The following is a 20178-nucleotide window of genomic DNA, read 5'->3' as shown; positions in this document are numbered from 1 at the left end:
TGGGCGAGCAAGAGAATCAGCCTTGTGCAGGGATGGGTAGTGAGCCAAAGTCAGCTTTTTCTCCCTGATCTCACTGGGTGTAAGAGACAAACCCAGCGGTAGACCAGGCGTGTCCCACCGTGCAAAAATACCCAGTGTTACAGAAGTTATCATGTATTGCTGAGCCCTGGTAGTTCTTAGTTGTTCTCACGTGTTTGCAGACTCCAGATCGAGTACCTGCCAGGGTGCTTGCTATAGCACAATAAAGCCACATTATTGGCTTGGTCAGCACAATTGTGTTCTTGGGGAACACAGAGAATAAGCCATCCCTTAGGCACGTTAACATGGGCACAGCCCTGACAATTCAGTTTCTTTAAGGAACTTGGTTGAGCAACTACATCAAAACCTTCTGGGAATTTCAGGTATGCTCTTGTCTGGAGAGGTCCTGGACAATGCACAGCTCTTGCACAAGACGCTCTGCCCAGTCCCGTACTCCTGGCATGGAAACTGCAGTGCGACACAGTGGGGCAGTGCTGCAGAGGTGCAGCCGTGGGGACAAGATCCAGCTTGTGCATCCCTGCGAGTGCCACCGCGGCTCCCCTGCCGGGAGCAGAGCCTGGGACCCTCCGGTTCAATCCAACAGGAAACAGCCAGATGTCTCCAAACCTGCCAGGGCTGGCATGAGACCCTTCCCTTGCTGGGGATAAGGGAAATGGGGACAGGCAGGGGGGGGGATCATTACATGAAAAGGATCTTTTTTGCTCATTTGCTTGTGTCTTCTGGCATGGGCATGGACTTGCCCAGCTGCCATCTCTGCTGTAAGGGGTGAGTTTTGTTTGAGCATTGGATGGAAAGTTTCTCTGGCAGGGACTGCAGTAACATACGTGCTATCAGGAGGCAATCTCTGCTAACAACTCCAGTGCCACAGTTGCTTTGGGTGGGAAGCCCCAAACTGGTGTAGGGACATTCCCTGGGCTGAAATCTGTTAAACATCTTCAGGCAGAAATTACACAAAAAAATCGGAGGAATGATGCATTTTTCACTGGTATGAGGAGGAGCTAAAATGGAGTAATTACAGAAAGCAACAATATTCCTGCTTCCTTAGGCCTCCCTTCAAGAGCACGTGACATCTGTTCGTGCTGGTCTTTGGTAACCCAGTGGTTACCAGGGATCTTTAACAGGCGGCATCATCTCTGAAAGCAAAATGGTTTCTGTCTCTGAAAACAAAGGCAGCTTCTCAGAGACTTACAGCACATGATGGAAACTCTTCCCCACCGTTAATTGTCAAGGGCTCCAAGATACCCACTGTAAGGCAGATCCAACCACAGTGCAGTTTCTCTCTTTTCTGTGTTGTACGCATTTGGCTCAGGCAGCCAGGCAGCCCCAGCAGTGAATCCAGCACCCTTGTCTCCTGTGGGTGCATGAGCAACCTTCTCTGCACACGGGCTCTTCCCAGCAATGGCTGGAATAAAGGTCCTGCCTCTTCGCCCTGGTGTAAGGGAATCGCAAATCCCACCCCGCACACCCCCACCCCCCACCCCCCCCCGTGTCAGCCCTTACTTTAGGACTGGCTCAGTTCCAGCCTGGATGTGACCGAGCCTTGTTGGCATTGCACAGCCAGCAGCAGACTGCCCTCAGCGCTCAGCACGAACGTGGAAGGACAAAGCAGAGCAAAAGCACAGCCAGCTCAAAGCACCGACAGGGCAGCAGCAGCTCAGCGGCCGGGTGGAAATGGGGAGGTTTTGAGGCTGCAGGGCCCAATCTGATCTCTAAAGGCTGGTGTTGCAGCAGGTTGTATAAACATCTACTAGAAACATCCCTTAAAAAAGCTGTGCTTTTGGATTGTGTCTTGTGCACGCATAAAATTGCTCATCAACAGTTGTGACACTGCGCTGGCTCCTGGCTCTGCAGAGGTCTTGTCTTGAGAAATCAAAGTGTAAAAATACAAAAGCGCATGCGGCCAATTACCGGGGGAAACTGAGGCCTGAGGGCAAAGCCCCAGGGCAAAGCCCAGCCTCCAAACCCACGAACCAGTCACTGCCGCACGGCTGAAAAGCAAAGAGCAGGTGAAAGAGGTCCCCTTGCACCTCCCGCAGCACTGGACCTCTGGGTCACCCTTATTGCACCCGACAGTGTCTGCTGCATCTGGGGAACTGGGGTCCCTGTGGGGACCTCACCCTCACCACCGCCAGTGTCATGCCGCCACATCATCCTTCAGGAGCTTCCAGCGCTTCCGCATGGTGGCCTCCGTCAGCCCTGAGCAAAGGGCACCCATGGCAGGGCAGTGGCTCCCACCATGCCACCCAAGCTGCCTCGGCCCCTGGACGGGCACTTTTCTTCCTGGTGCATCTCAGGCAGGTGATGAAGGGGGAGAGTGGTGTGGGCTGCAGTGGGGCTGGGGGGCAAAGGGCCAGTCCCACCGCCTTGTGGGACTCCCGGCTGCACAGGCGAGCTGGCCTCCAGGGGATGAGACACGTGAGGGTGCAGGAATGGGGGTCTGTGCAGCTGGCATGGTTGGAGCCAGGTGCTGGCTGCTGCAGAGGCTCTGTCCCAGGGTGCAGGATGTGTGCCAGCCAGTGCAGGCTGCTTGACATGTGCTGTCTGGTGCAGGCTGCCAGGTGCAGGGGTCACTGGGTGCGAAAGGGCACAGGGGGTTGTGGGGGGGTGGGGCGTTGATGGCTGCAGCAGGTGCAGGGCTCTGCAAGGTGCCAGGGCTGCTGGGTGCAGGGGTGGCGCTGGGTGCAGGGGTGGCGCCGGGTGCAGGGTGCAGGGGTGCTGGGGGAACAGGGATGCTGGGTGCAGGGGTGCTGGAGGCGCAGAACGCAGTGGGTGCTGGGTGTCAGCATGCATGTATGCCAGGAGTGCAGGGTGTAGGGGTGCAGGATGCTGGGGTTGCTGGATGCAGGCGTGCCGGGGCGCAGACGTTCTGGGTGCGGGGGGTGCAGGGCGCTGGGTGCCCGGGATGCGGGGTGGCGGGCCGGGCCGGGCCGTGCCGTGCGGGAGTTATCGCGCCCGGTTGCGGAAGATCCTCCCATCCGACAGGGGGCGGCAGCGGCGGCGGGCGGCGCGCGGGCCCCACCCGGCGCGCGCGGGGCGTGGGGCGGCGCGCGGCGGTGCGGCAGGGGGGCGCGCGGCGCGCGGACAATACCGGGGCGGCGGCGGCTCGAACCCGCTCGGCTCGGCCCGGACCCGCTCGGCCCCGCTCGGCTCCGCCCCGCCGCGGCCCCGCTCGGCTCGGCCCCGGCCCCGGCTCGGCCGGCACCATGCTGGCGCTCTTCAACAAGCTGCTGGACTGGTTCCGGGCGCTCTTCTGGAAGGAGGAGATGGAGCTGACGCTGGTGGGGCTGCAGTACTCGGGCAAGACCACCTTCGTCAACGTGATCGCGGTGAGCGCCGCCTGCGCGCCCCCTGCGCAGCGCCCCGGCACGGCCCCGCGGCCCAGCCCTGCCGGGCGGGGAGGGGCGGGGGGGCTGGGCTGCGCGCCCCCCGGCTCGGCCCCTGCGCGTTGCAGGCCCCGCGGCACCCCGTCTCCCGGCACCCCGCCTCCCCGCGCCCGCAGCCCCCGCGTTCGCCCCCGCCTCGCACCCCCCACGTCGCTCCGCCCTGGTGCGCCCCAGCCCGGAAACGCGTGTGGGGAGGGGGCGGGCGGGGGGCGCGGGCCGGGGCAGGCCTCGGCCTTTGCTCCCCGCGTCCCCGGTGCCGGGCGCGGCGGCCGCAGGCGGAGCAGGCCCCGGGACAGGGTCCCGGCCGCCGGGGAGCGGAGCTCGGGACCGCGGCCGGGCCCCCTGGGCGGCGGCTGCTGCTGCCCGGGATTGCGGGGGCCCGGGCAGCCGGGGGGAGCCCCGGCCCTCGCCCCCTCCGCGGCAGCGCTTTGTCATCGCCGGGCCCTGCCGCTGCCGGGGCCGCGCGAGCGCCCTGCCGGGCCCGCTGCGGCTGGACTCTCGCTCGGCGGCCGCTGTTGGAGGTTCCTGCCTCCCCCGCGGCCAGCGCCTGCCGTCCGGGGGTGCCGCCGCCACGGCAGCGCGGCCTCCGCACCCGAGAGGGGCGGCAGCACCCGCCGGGGCAGCCCTGCAGCCCTGGCCTCTCCCTGGCTGCGCCTCCTCAGCCGCAGGGGCCCTGGCTCTGGTGGCGGAGCGGCAGCTGGGGGCCCTGGGTCCCAGAGCCCAGGGTGTGGTTTCACCCGTGGGGGTGCCTGGCAGAGCCTCCCCCCTTGATTTTGGGTGGCTCTCGCCCTCTCCAGATGCCGTGCTGCGAGGGGGGAGCCGCTGGCAGGTGGGTCATGAGGGCCCAGGCTGGGGTTGTCACTCCCGGGCAGTTCCATGGAAGGAGGCAGGTGCGGATTCTCCGGCTGTCCTGGCTCCCCTGTGGTCCCCCTCGTCCGTGCCTGCTGATTTGCTCGGTGCCCTGGCTCCAAGGCCAGGCGAGTTACTTCTCCTTGCTTGGGGTGCAGGAAGCTGCTGGGCTGCCAAAGGAGATTCTGCAGCTAATTTGGAGGCTTCATTGCACTGCAGCAGTGCCCCCCAGGAGGGTTGCCCTTGGTGCTGGGTGCTGCCGGGATGAGAATATTTTTCCTGAAGTGCCCAGGTGCAGAGAGATGATGCCTTAAAATGCTTTTCGTCCTGGAGACAATGGTGCCCCTGCTCTCGAGCTGCTTTGCTGGCAGTCACCACACCGTGCTCGTGCTGATTCTCCCAGCAGACCCACGCCAGCCTCAGGGGACAGGGAGCTTTGTGGCTCTGGGTCAGTGACCATGAGCACCAATCCTTTTTTGGGGTGACTTCTTCCTCACCATTTGTATGTTTGAAGGTCCTTTTTTGCAGTCCCGTGCTGGGGTGGTATGTGGCCATGCCACATGTGGGCTAGTCCTGCTCTGGACCCGCCATACACTGCTAGCCTGTTAGTAGCAACGAAGGCTGCATTAAAAATGGAAAAGTTATTTAGCGCCTTTTTTAATAACCAGAAAAGCATTAAAGGGGTGATGGAGCTTTATCCCAAACCTGCTGGGCTGTTTTACCTGTGCAGGGCTAGAAATCCTGCAACAGCTCTTTTGCCAGCCTGGCTCGCCTTTCCCCGTGTGCCTCTTGCTCTCCCAGGCATACCTGCAGCTGATGAGGCTCAGCATGGACTTTGGTGGGGTTCCTGCTTCTGCAAGTAAATGCTTCATACCTGGCGGTTTTGCTGTGTGCAAGACCCATGCACCAAGACTCTCTCCACTTAGTATTGCCAGTGTAGGGAAAAGTGACATCCAGGAATTACAGCAGCTCTTGAGGGAAGCTCTCCATGCATGGGCTGGGTTTGTGGTCGTCTGGTGCATCAGGAGGTCTGTGGTGGGGTGTTTAGCACCCTTGCAGAGCAGTCAGGCTCAGGGTGCTGAGCAAGGAGCTCAAGTCCCTGCTGCAGTTTTATCTCTGTCTGTGAAGTTACTTGGAAAGTTCAGATTTTGTGGCAGATACATGCAAAAAAGAGGCACTGACCTCTGAGAAAACATCCTGTAAATAAGAACTTGTTTGGGACAGCTAAGTAACAGCCTGACACACAGAAAATTCCAACTCAACAGGAACTGCATGAGAACTGTTTGAGCCGTCTGGCTTTGAGGTGACATAATGAGAGTGTTAGAAGGGGAAGCAGCTGTGATTTTGGCTTTGGGGGGTGCAGAGAACCCGTTCTGAAGAGTATCAGATTTTGACGTTGTTGGAGAGATCTTCCAAGAAATCTCTGCAGATGCAGGTGATGCTCCCCAGCTCACAGGGCGATGCTGGAGCTGGAGCTGCTCTGTTGGTGCCATCCTTGTCTTCCAGGATTTTTAGCTGCATTTGGCTGAAAATGGAATCCAGTTGCCTGGAAGATTGGGTGGTTTCCTACAGTAGCCCAGAGCTATGTCTGTGCCGGGCGGAGGCTTTGCTGAAGGCAGCCACAATTGGAGGAGATTAATCTCCCTGGGTCACCTGGCTGGGGTTTTTATTTTTCAGGGCTCATTTTTTCTTTCCCTGGCTGTTGGGAGCCAAAGCTTGGAAGTCCTGCATGCAAAGGAGGGTTGAAAGGCTGTAAAACACATCTAGTCTTGGTTTTAACCTGAAGCCAGTGGCTTCTACCTGCCTTTTTCCCCAGTCTGAGGGTGATGAGAGTGAGACTAGAGGGTGTCAGGAGCTCATCAGCAGGTGCTGGGGATCAAAACCCATCGGTGCAGGACATGTTCAGAGAAAGAGTATTTTGCTGCTGTTGATTGAAAGTCACAGATCATCCACCTGTGCTAGCCTTCCAAGGGAGCAGAGCCACAGCAATTGGGTGCAGGGATGTTGGATCTGCATGGTGGGGGGGCCTGGGGCAGCATCCTGTGCTTGAGCACCGCTCGGAAACTTATTTGAATCAATGCTGCAAGAGGAAACCACATCAGCCTTGTATGTGGCATCAGGTAGGATGATGGATGCTGTGGCAGCTGGCCAGCTCTCTGACAGTGCTGCTGGTGGAGGCACATCCCAGCAGTGGCTCAGGGGACCACAGAGCTCAGCACCTGCTCCCACTGTCCCCCTCTGCTGACCAGCTGACCCGTCTCGGTAGGATGCACTTAGGTGCCTGAGCCTGGGAGGGGAGGCGGCATCTCCAGGTCGTGCAAGGTCTCCAGGGATTGCTGGGGAGGTGGAGAAGAGAGGAGCTGGTGTGAATGCTGCAGAAGCAGCAAGGAGATCTTGCTCTGATGCACTGTCACTTGTCTGTCTGGCACCTGCCTCTCCTAGTAACTCTGGACGTGCTCCTTGTGTGGGGTCTGGCAGGGCCAGGATGGGGTGGGAGACGGATGCGAGTCCTTGTGTGGGGCAGTTGTTCTGCCTCCTCATGCAGAGTCTGGGCCCTTGACAGCTGCTTTCGTCGCACCTGAGCTTCATAATACAGAATGTGGTAGGTTTTTTGGGGGTGTTTCTCCATGTTTCTGGAAGAGGAGAAAGCGGCTGGGGCACAGTCTTGCCTTGCTGCTGCAGGATCTGTCATCATGAGCTAAGAAAAAATGGACAGTGGGTTTTTTCCATGATCATGGAATCATAGAGGAGTTTGGGTTGGAAGGGACCTTTAAAGGTCATCTGGTCCAATCCCCCTGCTGTGAGCAGGGACATCTACTAGATCAGGTTGCTCAGAGCCCTGTCCAGCCTGACCTTGAGTGTTTCCAGGGATGGGGCATCTACCGCCTCTATGGGCAACCGTGGCTGTGTTTTGCCAACCTCATTTCCTCACCTCAATGGTGGGTCTTTATAAGGGCCTCTGTCTTCTGTGTGCACGTGTGTGTCTGGGGGTCTGAGCACCAGCAACTGGTCTCAAATCAGGGTTCAGAGGGCACTTGTCCCTGGTGCAGGGGACACCCATGCTTACAGCTCACCAGCTGGGAAGAGCAACTGTCCCACCCTGGGTCTGATGTGTGCTGGCATCATGTTGTGCCCAGGTGATGGGTTTTGGGACTGCCGTACCCCTGGCCAGGCTTGCCTGGGCTCAAGCATGTGCAGGTGCTGGGGTTGAGCCAGGTGTGGAAGCATCTGCCCAGCCATGCGTGTCCCACGGTGTGGGTGCTGTCTGCCGGGCAGGAACACTGACGCATCCTGAAGAACCCAAGTGTAGTCCTTGAGTCCCCCCTCAGCATGACCTGAGGTCCGGACATAGCAAACACCTGCTAATTAAGGAGTGGTTTCATATTTATTTATTTATTTATTCATTTATTTTTAATTAAAGAGCACAAAGTTAAAAGGCAGCCCCGGAAGAATATAAACGTCAGTGAGATTGCAAATCTGAAAGGTAGCATGAGCCTTGAGAGGCCTGGGTTGGAGATTTCTGGTCTTTCAGAGCAGAGCAACCTTGGAGATAGTTCCAGCTTCAGAGAACTAAGGACTGCCAGGCTGTGGTAAGCTTATTTCTCTGTCCTTATGGCAACTGCTGGTCTCTGCTCTGGCAGTTGTCCTGGACCTCCTGGTCCCTCCAGCAGCCACCTTCTCCTATGGTCTCGCCCCTGGGGATGCCTTGTCCCAGAGGATCTGGAGTCCTCCGAAGGTGTTGCCTGCTGCCCCCATGTTGCAGGGTTGGCTTGGGATGTGCAGTGTAGAGCAGTTCTGCTTCAGTCCTGTCCCACGTCGATCCCTGAGCTCACAGGACTGGGCCTTCTCAGTGCCTTGCTTGGATCCAGAGACTTTTGCTTTTCTCCAAAGTTTCTATAACAGACTGCTCTGCTACGAAGTAGTGCTGATGCTGGTGGGGGCTGTGCATGTCCAGCACCCCAAAGCCTGGGCCAGCAGCAAGTGGTCACTCTAGAGCCACCAGTGCTTTATGGGGCCACCACCACTGTCCCTCTGTCCAGATGCTGCCTCATTACGGACGCATCCTGAACAAGAGCAACTGCTAATGAATTTGTAGGCACTTGCGGGGTCTGTCTGGATGGAGGTGGGAGCTGTAGCTCTTGCACAGAACAGATGCCGTCTCCACCTTGGAGTTGAGAGCTTTGCCGAATGTCCTTGGGGAGCTGCTGGGAGCACCTCATATTTGTCAGTGGGTCTTCACCTCAAACAGGGCATTGGGTCAGTGCAGCCATCCAGGGTGTTTTGGGCTGTGATGCAGTGCTGAAAAAGCAAAAGCAGCCCAAGGATTTTCTCTTTCATCTGAGAAACCTTGTTTTTATGAAAGAAGTTGAGCTTGCAGTGTTGGTTACACCGGCGTCACCAGGGCTCCAGGGTCAGCTGGCGTATGGCCTGTCTGCCATCCTCAGGCTTGTCCCCAGATGACATTTTTACTTCTGAGGTACAGAGTCTGTGGGCTCAGGGAGGGCAGTACAGCCTGTTTCAGTTCTGGTAGCATCATGGGGAACATAGCCAGGAGGGGGCCCGTGGGTTTTCCACCATACTGAAAGCCTGCAGTGTTGAGTTTCCAAGCTGAGGGGTGCTGCAGAGCCAGACTGTGTGTGTTAATTGCAGGTGGTGGTGGTGGTGGTACCATCTGCTTTGGGGTGGAGGGGGACCGGGGTACCCATCCCTGTCCTGCAGCACTCTGCTTGTCCAGCTCCAGCTGCTGGCCTGCCTGCAGCAATGGGCTCTGGCCGACACAGGTCCCTTCAGCGTGATCACCTCTGCACGAAGGTTTTGAAACCAAAGCATGGTGAGGGTTTGGGGCAAAAGTTGGGATTGTCTCATTTGTGGACCCGCGGGGCTCTTCCTCCTTGCTGCCAGCCCTGGAGTAGCTCCATCCTGCCTGGCTCCAGGTGGCAGCCCCCTTCCCAGGTCTCTGGGTTCCCTGGGAGGGCTGTGTTGCTCTTGGGGACAGCCCTGTACCCTCCCGTGTCTTCTGCAAGGGGACACAGGAGGCCGTGCTACAGGTGCCCTGTGATGCTCAGGGCCCCAAAGAGCTGTAAGACCTGCCATAAAAGGGAAACGTAAAGGCTTGGCTTAAATTTGGCTTTTTCCCATCCGAATGGGGTACTCGGGGTCAAGCATCTGACTGAATGGCTTGGCTTGGTGATGGAGACAAGCTGGGGTGCTGGGCCGAGCCCATGCAGCAGTGCTGGTCTTTTTTAACTGTTTCAGAGAAGAGCTCCTGGAAGAGCAGTGGCTTTGCAAGTGAAGCTTGTGGCTGCCAGGTGCTCCCACCCTGTGCTGTGCACAAAGCCAGTTGGGAGGTTACAGGTGACAAATTAAACCCCCTGTGTTTCTTTCCAGGTTGGAGCTCGGACAGGGTTCAGCAGAGACTTGGCTGTGCCACACAGCAGGAGACGCCTGCAGGAGTGTAGGGCTGGATGGTGTTGAAGGTGCTCCAGGTGCTGGTGGGTGCCATCCAGCCTGGGGCGTGTTGGGACATCTGTCTCTGCCCCATGGAGGACCATGTTCTGGTGGAGACATGACTTAAGATGACCAGGGGCTGGGCTTTCGCCGCTGCCATCTCTGGTCCCCATGGAATGGCTTGTTTGTTAGCACCTGGGATATGGGGCTGCAAAGCAGCCAGTAGTGGGTTATCAAGAGCAGATTGTGTCAAATCAGTGTCATCCTGTGCTCGGACAGGGTGGCAGCTGCCTGGCCACAGCAGGGAGCAGGACCTGGCCTCCTTGGCTCGGCACGTTGCTCACCAGAGCTGGTGAATGTGGCGTGGGGGTAAGGTTGTTGGCCCGTGCCAGCTAGCCAAGGTCCCAGGTGCTGGCTGAGCAGGGGACGATGGCTGAAATGGCGGGTGATGTGGTGTCCACATGCATATGGCAGAGCATGTGGCTCAGAGTGAGCTGGGGGCACTGTTTGACCCCGGAAAAGCTGGATCCTGGCCACCTCTTCCAGTAACCTAACTGGAAAGTGGGGGGGCTGGGCAGGAAGGTCATTTGTCTTCTAGCCAGGACACCGAAGCAGGGTGGTTTGGGCAGGGTGCTGAGGGGACCTAGGTAAAACCAAGAGCCTGCAAAGACCTGATCCACCCATTGTAGCCACAAAATCCATCTTGCCTACAAGGATTTTTACACCTGGTAGAATCCCATTCCTAAGCAATCAGTGTGGCTGGGCGTGATCACTGGGGTCAGCACGGATGCTGTGTCCATTGCATAACCAAAACTTGGGGGAAGGATGCGTCCAGCGAAGTTTTTGCATGCCTTCAGCTGGGCTGGTGGAGCAGTGGAGCTGCAGATGGCTGGACCCTTGCAGGTAGTTGAAGACGTGCTGGAGGTGTTAGTGTCTGGGACAGCTGGAGAGGGAAGAGGGGACATTGTGTTGCTTTCAGAGAGCAGCCGATGGAGAAGGAGCTCAGCATGTTAGCGCTTTGAAGACAATGATGCAGGTGGCAGGACAGCAGGGACCACGCACAGGCCATCCTGGACCACATTGCGTTGTGTTCCCAGCCTGGCCTTTTCTGGACAGCAGGAGTGGTTTTGTGTTGGCCCCTTGGCTGCAGGCAGCCTGGGAGCAGGCGCTGTGGCGGGGGCAGGATTTGGGGCAGGGAGCGAGGCTGTGCTCCACTTATGAAGACATGCCTGCTCCCATCTCTTGAGGGAAAGCAGAAATGATTCCTGGCTCCTGCAGCCCATCCCTTCCTGGAAGAAGAGCTACCATCACATGTGAACCATGTCTTAGGTGACTTTCACATAGCCAGCAGTTCTGTGGTATGGTCCGGGATCCCCAATGGAGGTGCCTGCAGCTTCCAAGAGCACTTCAGCAATTGCCCTCCACATCTGATAAAAGCCTGATAATTCCTTAAAACCTCATCCATAAAGCCAAGTTGAGTGTTCAGCCTCAGTCCACAGGAGACATCCCCTGTGTCAGCTGGTGGTAGAGGGATTCCTGCCTGCTTCCCCTCTGCCCCTGCACCCTTCCTGCCAGTGCCCGGTGTGGTTTCTGGGTGCACCGTGGCTCAGAGACCCCTTGGCTGACAGGCTTTGCTGATAAATGCAAAAGGGAAATGAAAAAGGGAAGTGGTGCGTGTTGCAGAACTGTTGGAAGAGGTCAGGAAAACCCTGGGGACTTGCTGACATGGTGGGTCTGGAGGAGCTGTTGGTTCAACCAGATACAAAATTCTGCTTATCAGAAAATGCCATAAATTGCCTTCCATTTTTGAGGTTTGTGTTAACTGAAATAAAACCCAGAAAATCCTAGAGAAACTGCGATTTAAAGCCAGTAGAGAGCTGCTGGGGATGAGTTCAGTTGTGGTTCATGGTTTCTGCAGGTTTTTGCAACTGATGGCCAAAAGCTCCAGTGCTGTTATCCTGGTTATCCAGCCCTCTTCCCTGTCAGCTTCCCTGGCATCCTGCACCAGGGCCTTCCACAAGGATGCATTTAAAACGCGAAGAGGATAAACCTGTTCTGAGTCCCAGTGAGGCTGCCTCCCAGGTGGGAGGGTGCTAGAGGCAGAGAGTGAAGGGCTGTGGCAGCTCCTGCTGTTGTGTTGCTGCTGGGGCTGCATGGAGCATTCCCCTCTCTTGCTCGGCCTGGGACTGTCTTGCAGCATTGGGATTTGAGCAGCAAACTGGAAGGTGGAGTGGGCTTTAATGGACCAGTGCCGTGTTGTCCTTCTGCTGCAGTGCCGGACTTGCGGGCTGGTGAACCGGCATCTTGCTGCGGCAGCAGAGGGACAGCTCCTGCTCACCGCTCCGGCAGGACTAACCTAGTTTCACAGCGGCCCTGGGATGCTGCGTATCCGTGGCGATTTCACGCTTCTCCTGCCTGATGCGGCTCAGCGCTGCACTGCTGGAGAAAACGTGTCAGCAGCTCCTGGGGCCGGGGCGAGGGGACCCTTTGTGTGTCCCCCCACGTCACCCGACATGAGCACCCAGCTCTTGTGCACGGGCAGGGTGCAGGGACTGGAGGAGCCGTGCAGGCAGGCAGCAAACTTGCAAAGAAGAAGTCAGTCTGGTTCAGGCTAGGCCATACATGATCCCAAGCAGGAAACGTGCCAGAGCGCCCAGGACTCGTGGCTGGAAAGGAGCCGATGCAGGAGGTGACTCCCTTGGGCGAGGGGCCGGGCCAGCTGCCTGCACCCTGTGGGGGTCCTTGCAGGGCCGCCAGCAGGTTTTGTGGGGAGAGGCTTGGGCCTGGCACCGCTGACCTGAGGTCACTGCAGCAGCTGAAGGTCTTGGCCGCCTCCTGCAAAGGGCTTGGGGATCCGCCTGGAAGGGGCTGGGTTGGGTGAGCCTCTGCCACCCCACCAAGACAGCAGGATGGCTGGGGCTGGGGGCGGCAGCTCACTGCAGAGCTGGGGGCTTCACCAGGGCACCCTGCACCCCACGTAGCAGCAGCAGTTCTCTCCTACAGGCGTGTTGTCTCCTTGGCTCTAATTTTGCTCCTGATGTGAACCAGGAGGGGGTTTGTGCCGTGCCTGCTGCAGGGCTGGCAGAGCGTTTGGGGTTATTTCTAGGCATGCCGTCAGCCTCGCTGCGCTGCTCAGGGCAGGCTGGTGGGGTTCTGCCTCCTAACGCAGTTTTACCTTGTTCCTTGCAGTCAGGACAGTTCAATGAAGACATGATCCCAACAGTGGGCTTTAACATGAGGAAGATCACCAAGGGGAATGTTACCATAAAGGTAAGGTGCAGATGTTATTGCCGGTGGAGCCTCTTGCAATGAAAGGTGGGAGGGAGATTGGTGGGCCTTCTGCTGGAGGTTGAAGGATGCCAGCAACCCTGGCTGCAGTTGGCAAGATCTGCCCTGTTAGGCTCCTGCGGGTGCCTGTCAGAGGAGATGATGGGAAGGGATGTAGGAGATCTGGACCCCTGCAGTAAGAGCTAGTCTGGGCTGCGAAGCTGGACGTTTTCTTGTACCTCTGGCTTGCTGGTGGGGACTCGTGGATATGGTCACCTTGCTGAGGGTGGGAGCAGTCATGGCTTGCAGTGGTGGTGTCTGCCTCAAGAGCAAAGGGAAAGGAGGTTTCTGCCCCTTCTGGATCTTTCAAGGGCCCTGAGTTGGATTGGGAAGTAAGTGTGATGGGCTTGAAAAGCTGATTGGGGATCTCTGCCTGCTGCAGAAACATTACCAAGAGCATGCTGAGTGGTTTGAAATGACAGATGCATCAGTGAAAGGCCAGGAGGTGCGGTGGGCATTGGGAGGAGTGCCCCAGCTTGGGCCAAGGGGTCCCTCTATGCCATCAGAGGCACATCACAGGAGGTGTTTGACACTTCCCAGCCGCCCTTCCTGAGATGTTGCCTTTCTTTGAGTCAGGAGCCTCCTTGTTAGGTTTGAGCCGGAGAGGAGGGGATGGCAGTGGGTTTGGTGCATGCCTGGTGCTCTGGCTGGGTGCTCTGGGGAAGGGTCATGGGCAGAACGGTAGGGTAACCATGACCATCTCCCTCTCACAGCTCTGGGACATAGGTGGCCAGCCACGGTTTCGCAGCATGTGGGAGCGGTACTGCCGTGGAGTGAGTGCCATCGTGTGAGTATGCCTGGGAGCTGGGAGTCCCATCACCCATGCAGTGGTGCTGAGCCCCACTAGCAGGTGGGGGCACAGTCCCATCACCCCACCTAAGAGTGCTGGGCAGGCCTGAGCAAGGGAAACTGCAGTGCCTTCGCTGCCGGAGCTGTGTCAGGACTTGAGATGCTGCCCCCATGGACTGGTGCCCCCACGGGCTTTGAGCGCAGGGCAGCCAGGTCCCCCCAGCCATGTCAGACCCTTCCCTTTCCAGCATCACTCAGCCCGGCTGTTCCTTGGATCTTCCCCTTCCTCGCTCCCCTGCTTCCCCTGTGCTGCCTGTTCATCGCAGGGGCCTCAGCCCTCCGGCCGTCAGTGCGGCTCAGCCCTTTACAAGAGGCTGGTTTTATGGGTGGCTGCCAGCAGCATGTTTCCAGGTTGTGATGGTGATGTGCTGCCAGATGAATCTTGAGCTGAGAGAAGGAGTCTCTGTGCAACGCCCACTGCTGACTATCAGCAAGTTTATGAGTGTCCTCACACATCCCCTGCTTGCAAACATTGTGGTAAGCGCAGTCCCAGGGAGCCCAGGCTGGGGATGAGCCTGGCAGGATGCTCATGGGAAGCAGGCTGCCCCCTCCTAGGGACGAGTATTTACCCTGGGAGACCGCATCAGGGTAGCTCAAACACAGTCAGAAAATCAGATTGATGTGATCTTCACCAATTGACCGTGCCCCAGGATTCTGGGGGGCTGGGTTTCTGTACTGCCCTTCCCAACGGTAAGGTCTGGCAGATGAGGAGGAGTGAGGGACCGCGTGTCTTGCCTGTTGGGACAGCAGTGTCTGGTCCTGCCTTTGCTGACTGTCACCATGCTGGGACATGTCCTTGACATTCTTTATTACGTGAGCTTTGCTGTAAATGACAAAATCTCAGTTTTATCACTCCTTTTACTGCCTCCTTCCATAGTTTCGTAATTTTTCCAAAGTGGCCTGTCTGGCTGAGAGGAAATGAGGAGACCTGTGACCATCTGGGTCACACTCCAGTCTACCTTCCTTGCCTCGACTGTGTCGCATCCCTTTTCTCTTGCCTTCAGCCCTGCTTCCCCATCTGGTGTGATGAAGGCTTGTGGCAGTGCCTGGTGGTGTTTTTCCCTCTCCCTCTCAGTACAGCCATCCACATTTTCCTGTGAAAAGCCTAAAGGCTCTTTTCCTATTTTTAATAAACTCCACAAGGCCTGATGAAGCTTGATGGTGTTTCCTACTTCTCTCCCAGCTTCTTGATCTTTCAAATAAGGGCTGCTTTGATCAGTTCCTCTCCCCGATTTGGGCTTCGCTTATGCCCTTTGCAGGATGAGTGTCTGCCCCGAAGTGTTAAACCCTTCCCTAAATCTCCCCTGTCTGCTCAGGCTGATTGTTGGCTCTGCGTGCCCTTTGCTCCATGCCCAAGACTGCTTCCATCAAGAGGACGAGCAGGGCCTTCCCCCTGTTCTCCACTTGTTGCTCTCTGTTCTGGGTGTCTCAGTAGGAGCTGGCGTGTGCACATGACCCTCACCTGGGTGCGTGGGGACATGTGTCTTGCAGCTTCCTCTGCCAGGGCAGTGCCTGGGCTTCCTTCCGCCCCCATGCCCCTGCTGCCAATGGGATGGACCCCTGTGGGGATGGGGACAGGGAGGTCACCCACTCCCCTGGGAGACACGAAGGGCTCTCAGCCCGAGAGCCTTCATTGGGAAGAGATGTCCTGGGGGAAGGATCCCATTATCCATCACCTCCATGCGCTGGCTGAGGAGGCAGCGGGGCTGGTGCGGCTGTCACGTGAGCAACGTTTGGTGGTGGCACAGACCTCTCGGCACAGCACTGGGGCATGGGGACCTTGGCAATTGCACTCAGGGGTGTCTCTTCCCTTGCAGGTACATGGTGGATGCTGCCGACCAGGAGAAGATAGAGGCCTCCAAGAATGAACTACACAACTTGCTTGACAAGCCGCAGCTCCAGGGCATCCCGGTGAGCTGTTGCCTGGATAGGTCCCCCCCAGCCACTCACAGTCCCCTGGCTCGTGGCTGACAGGGTTTGCAGTGAGGGTCTTGCATCTTGCAGAGCAGATTCGGGGAGGGGATCCCCTTCCCTGCTGCACTCCTGTGGGAGCTGGGGCAATGGTGCTTTCTAGCCCAGGGCTTAGCCAGCCAGCAGGGAACAGAGCTTTAGAATAGACCTGAAAAAACCCCTGATGTGTGATCTACCCTCTCACATGAATTTGCACCTTATTTATGGTGGGGACATAAGGTCTTGTCTCCTAGGAGAGCACCTGCTGGGCTGTGACATTTGCAGGACTTGGGACATGGTGGCAGCGCAGGGTACTCTGCGCGTGCAGGGGTGGGATGCTTACGGAGCATCCTAAATCAGCATCCTTTGAAAGGAGCTAATTGAGGATCTTGCCACAGATATCAAACGTTCACGGCCAACTAAATTAAGCTCCCAACACAATGTGCTGCATTTGCAGCCCTTCTGAGTTCTCTTTTTTTAAGAATGACTCCACAAATTTAATTTGGGAGATGCTGTGTTACCATGCTGCTGCAGAGGCCCCAGCTTACCCCAAGAGGGCTGCCGCAGCCTCAGTGCTGCCCTTGTCAGGTGACAGTCGCGTGGTGTGCTCCAGAGGGATGAATGAGACCTGGCGGGTGATTATTTCCCTTGCATAGTCTGAGGATGCCTTTGTGGATGTGAAAAGCCTTGAAATAAGGAGAGATCAGTGGATGGTGCAAACAGCCGTTGCTTTTTTGGGCGGGCTGGCTGGCTGCCTGTGAAGAGCAGATTCTGCATGGCATCCACATCTCACTTCTTCCTGGTAACGTTGGATTTAGCTATTTCACTTGACTTTTTGCTCAAAGTCAGTATGAGTCTCCTGAGGATGGCATGACAGATGCTGGTGCCCTTCAGGGAAGACATGCTGTGGGGCCAGCTTTACACTGGGACTACAGGGTGCACAGGAGGTGCTGTGTGTGGGCTAATTAAGGCTGTTAATTGAAGTGCTCCTTCTGGTTGCCTTCGGAAGGGGTTTTCTCTGTCCAGGCACGTCCTGGTGAAGTGGCCAGCCAGGGCTGTCTTGCATCTCAAGCAGGGCCCGTTTCTGAGTGGCAGAAGCAGGTTCCTGCCTGGTCTGGTGGCCTGAGCTTCAGGTGTCTCCTCTCCCGCCCTGCAGGTCCTAGTCCTGGGGAACAAGCGAGACCTGCCCGGTGCCTTGGATGAGAAGGAGCTCATTGAGAAGATGTAAGTGTGCCAGTGGCGCTGGTGGCTATGGTGGGACTGTGACACAGCGTGACCTTCCTCTGTTCCTGCCACGTCCCCTGGTCACCCTGACGTGCTCTGCCAGTGCTCTTTGCCCAGCCAGACTGGCATTGCAGTGCCTGGGGTGATGAGTGGCTGGGGATGTTGTGAGGTCCCAAGGCAGTGGCTGGTGGAAGTGACATCTCTGCTGGTGGGGACGGGGAGGAGCTGGGGACTGGTGCCAGGGCTGGGTCCCATGTGCCACACGGTGGCGTTGGGGCCCGGCCAGGCACAGTGCTGGGCGGGGGAGCTGGGCTCCAGCCACCCTCTGGCAGCTCTGCCCCGCTGCCTGCTGCAGGCACTGCTCCCCCAGCAGCGGGCAGCCCTCCGTGCTTGGAGGTCAGATCCCGCTCTGGTGTGTGGCACCATCCATGTACCCCTCCTTTATTTTGCCACGTTTTGCCGTGCCAGCACGTGGCCTCGTCTGCCTCCAGAGATGCTGCCTCCAGCCCACCTCTGCGTTGCCGGTGGCCGTCCCCTCCCCAGCAGATGGGGGGGAGGGTGCTACACTGACTCGTGGCATCTCTGCTCCCGGCCAGCCACCCCTCAGAGGTCTCCCCTGGCCCATGGCCGTCTGTGCAGCTCCTATGCTGCCAGCTTTGTGCTGCTCCCGCGGCCTCCCTACCTCACCTTGCCGCAGGGCTGTGCAGCCAGGGTAGGGTTTAGGGAGGGGAGCTGTGTGATTCTGTGGCCAGGCTCTCCGTGGGGTTGGGTCCCTCCTGCCCTGTCGCATAGTACCCACAGACCAGACCTGGCCGTCAGTCATGGGCATGGTGCGCTGGTGTCATCGCTCAACCCATGTGCAGGTCCCTGGGAGCCTGGGGAGACGTTGCCCCTGCAAAGCATCCCTTGTCTCAGAGCTGAGGCTCAAAGGGAACCTTCAAAGGCTGCCCAGAGGCATCCTCCATCGCTGCTGCTGTGCAGCCCTGGCGGCCTGCAGCCAGAGCTTGCTCCTCTCCTGCAGGAACCTCTCCGCCATCCAGGACCGAGAGATTTGTTGCTACTCCATCTCCTGCAAAGAAAAGGACAACATTGGTGAGTACTGGCAGCTCTGGTGTGTGGCTGGGGGGGCAGCCCGTGCCCATAGGAGCAGCATGCCCAGGCTGTTTGCCCAGGTACAGGAGGGGGTGACAGCCAGAGGGAGAGGCTGCAAGTGTCCCCTTGCCTTCACAGACATCACCCTACAGTGGCTTATCCAGCACTCGAAATCTAGGAGAAGCTGAGATCCCACGGACTGCGGCTCAGATCGGGAAGATGCCATTGTACAAGCCCATGCCCCTTCTCTCTCCTGTTCTGTCCCTCCAGCTCTCTCTCTAGATGGGTATTTTTAGGGGACCCCAGACTCCGCTCGCATTGAGGTGGAGCTCTTGTTTTTATTGTAAAGAAAATGTCTGACTGCCCTCCTCTCCTCCTCTGTCTGTCTCTTCCTCCCATTTTGGCACTGTTCTGTTGTTGTCTGTGTATACAGTATATATATATGTATATATATTTTAATTTTTTAATTTAAGCGATAGCGCTGTTACTAAACTGGGCCCTGTGAGCAGTAGGCAGGCTGTGGGCTCCCCAAGGCCGACCAAGGGTCAGCACTGGGAGGAAGATGAGGGTGGTAGCAGAAGGCAGCCCCTTGGGGATGGGGCTGTGCCAGGCTGCAGGCAGGTCCCCCGGGGCTCCCTTGTCCCATCCCCAGTGTCCTGTCTGAACTCCCAGGCAGAGAACATCCTGGGGATGTCTGGAGCACACCCACCTTGCCCTTCCTTGGGCTTCAGCCCCACGAGCAGGGTTTGGGGGGCAGGTGATGCTGCCCCCCAGACTCCTCGGCCCTCCAGGGGGACAGGGACTAATCGCAACCCGCTGCAGTCAGCCTCCCCACCATTGCCTCTGGCCGCCGCGTCACTGCGCCCCAGCCCCTACTCGCCACCCTGCTTCCCTTGTTCCCATGTTCCCGCCCCAGCCCCTGTGCTTGGGCCAAATTCTGCTCTGCTGCCCAGTCCCGTGCTGGGGTGGTGATCCGCAGGGCTGGTGCTAGTGCAGGGAGGGCCCGGTGATGTGGCAGCACCCATGGGGGAAGCAGGGGGCTGGCTTCTGCCTCCTCCCTGGCCCAGCTGCCCCCAGAGGTAGCTCAACCCCACGCAGCTTCTCGGGGCAGCCACGCTGGTTCCCCACGTGCCAAAAAGCATCGCCTGTGCCCGGCTGGGAGCTGCTGGCTCTGCCCTGGCCGAGGACATCGTGTGGGTATGCCGGGGGGGGACGGGGGACGGACACGCATGGAGCCACCTGGAGCTGCGCGCGAGGCTGAGAGCCCCTGTGTGCACACGGCTGCCCACCAGAGCCAGGGGTGCTCTGCCTGCCCCGCTCCCCGCACTGGCTGCTGGCTGCGGGGGGATGCAGAGGCAGTGGGGCAGGGGGCAGTGGGGCTTGGGGGGGGCGCGGTTGGGTCCTTATCCACAGGTGGGGAAAAGGCGAGAGGAAATGTTGCGGTGGTCAGGAAGGCTGTTCCCATCTGTGCCATGTGATGAGTTGTTGGGTCTCTGCAGGCACAGCCTGAGTGTGTCACCAGGTTGTCTGGGGGCAGGCTGGGGACTTGGCTGCACCGGGGGGACACGCTGGCAGCGGGAGGGTGGGTGTGTGGTAGGGTCAGGTCAGCGGCACAGCGGGCAGGGGGCTGATCTGTCCCCAGGTTGGGGCAGGGGGAGGGTTGCGGTGGCCCAGGGACAGGGGGCTGCGGGGCCCCTTTCCCAGCCCTTTACTCGGCTCTGGGGCGGTGAGGTCAGGGGTTTCTCTTCTGTTCTCGTTTTTGCAGAATTGCACAAAGAGAGGTTTCCTTTTTTTTTTTTTTTTTTTTTTTTTTAATTCAATGAATTGTAAAGTGTTGTCAGCCCTCAGCCCCCCCCTCCCCTCCTTTTCTTTTTTTTTTTTTAAGAGATATTTTGGCTCAGTTTTGACCTCTGTTGAGAAATGATTCTTGTAACTGTACAATTTTTTTGCCTCCTAATAAATTAACAATTTTGCGTTGGGGGGTGTTGTTGCAGTCATGTTACTGCCGTGCTGTCGC

At 58.0% G+C, this 20178-nt stretch overlaps 1 protein-coding gene across 1 annotated transcript; it reads left to right on the top strand.

Moving 5' to 3' along the window:
• The first annotated feature begins 3057 nt into the window (after positions 1-3057).
• Positions 3058-20139, top strand: ARL8A (ARF like GTPase 8A). Its single transcript, XM_080367486.1, has 7 exons — positions 3058-3365; positions 12909-12989; positions 13760-13833; positions 15713-15806; positions 17002-17069; positions 18091-18161; positions 18300-20139. The coding sequence occupies exons 1-7, from the start codon at positions 3243-3245 to the stop codon at positions 18347-18349; spliced, it is 561 nt and encodes a 186-aa protein (XP_080223612.1). The 5' UTR covers positions 3058-3242; the 3' UTR covers positions 18350-20139.
• The last annotated feature ends 39 nt before the right edge of the window (positions 20140-20178 follow it).

This window comes from Falco punctatus, assembly GCF_963210335.1.
Source record: "Falco punctatus genome assembly, chromosome: 17".
Taxonomy (NCBI): domain Eukaryota; kingdom Metazoa; phylum Chordata; class Aves; order Falconiformes; family Falconidae; genus Falco; species Falco punctatus.
Note: the sequence above shows the minus strand (reverse complement) of the source record. Positions and strands in the feature narration are given on the sequence as shown.

What these genes read in the sequence shown, in the direction of transcription:
- ARL8A (XM_080367486.1), top strand. Translation starts at nt 3,243, where the DNA reads ATGCTGGCGCTCTTCAACAAGCTGCTGGACTGGTTCCGGGCGCTCTTC. An exon ending in CCTTCGTCAACGTGATCGCG is followed by an intron (nt 3,366 to 12,908) that starts GTGAGCGCCGCC and finishes TGTTCCTTGCAG; the next exon opens with TCAGGACAGTTCAATGAAGA. An exon ending in CAAAGAAAAGGACAACATTG is followed by an intron (nt 18,162 to 18,299) that starts GTGAGTACTGGC and finishes TTGCCTTCACAG; the next exon opens with ACATCACCCTACAGTGGCTT.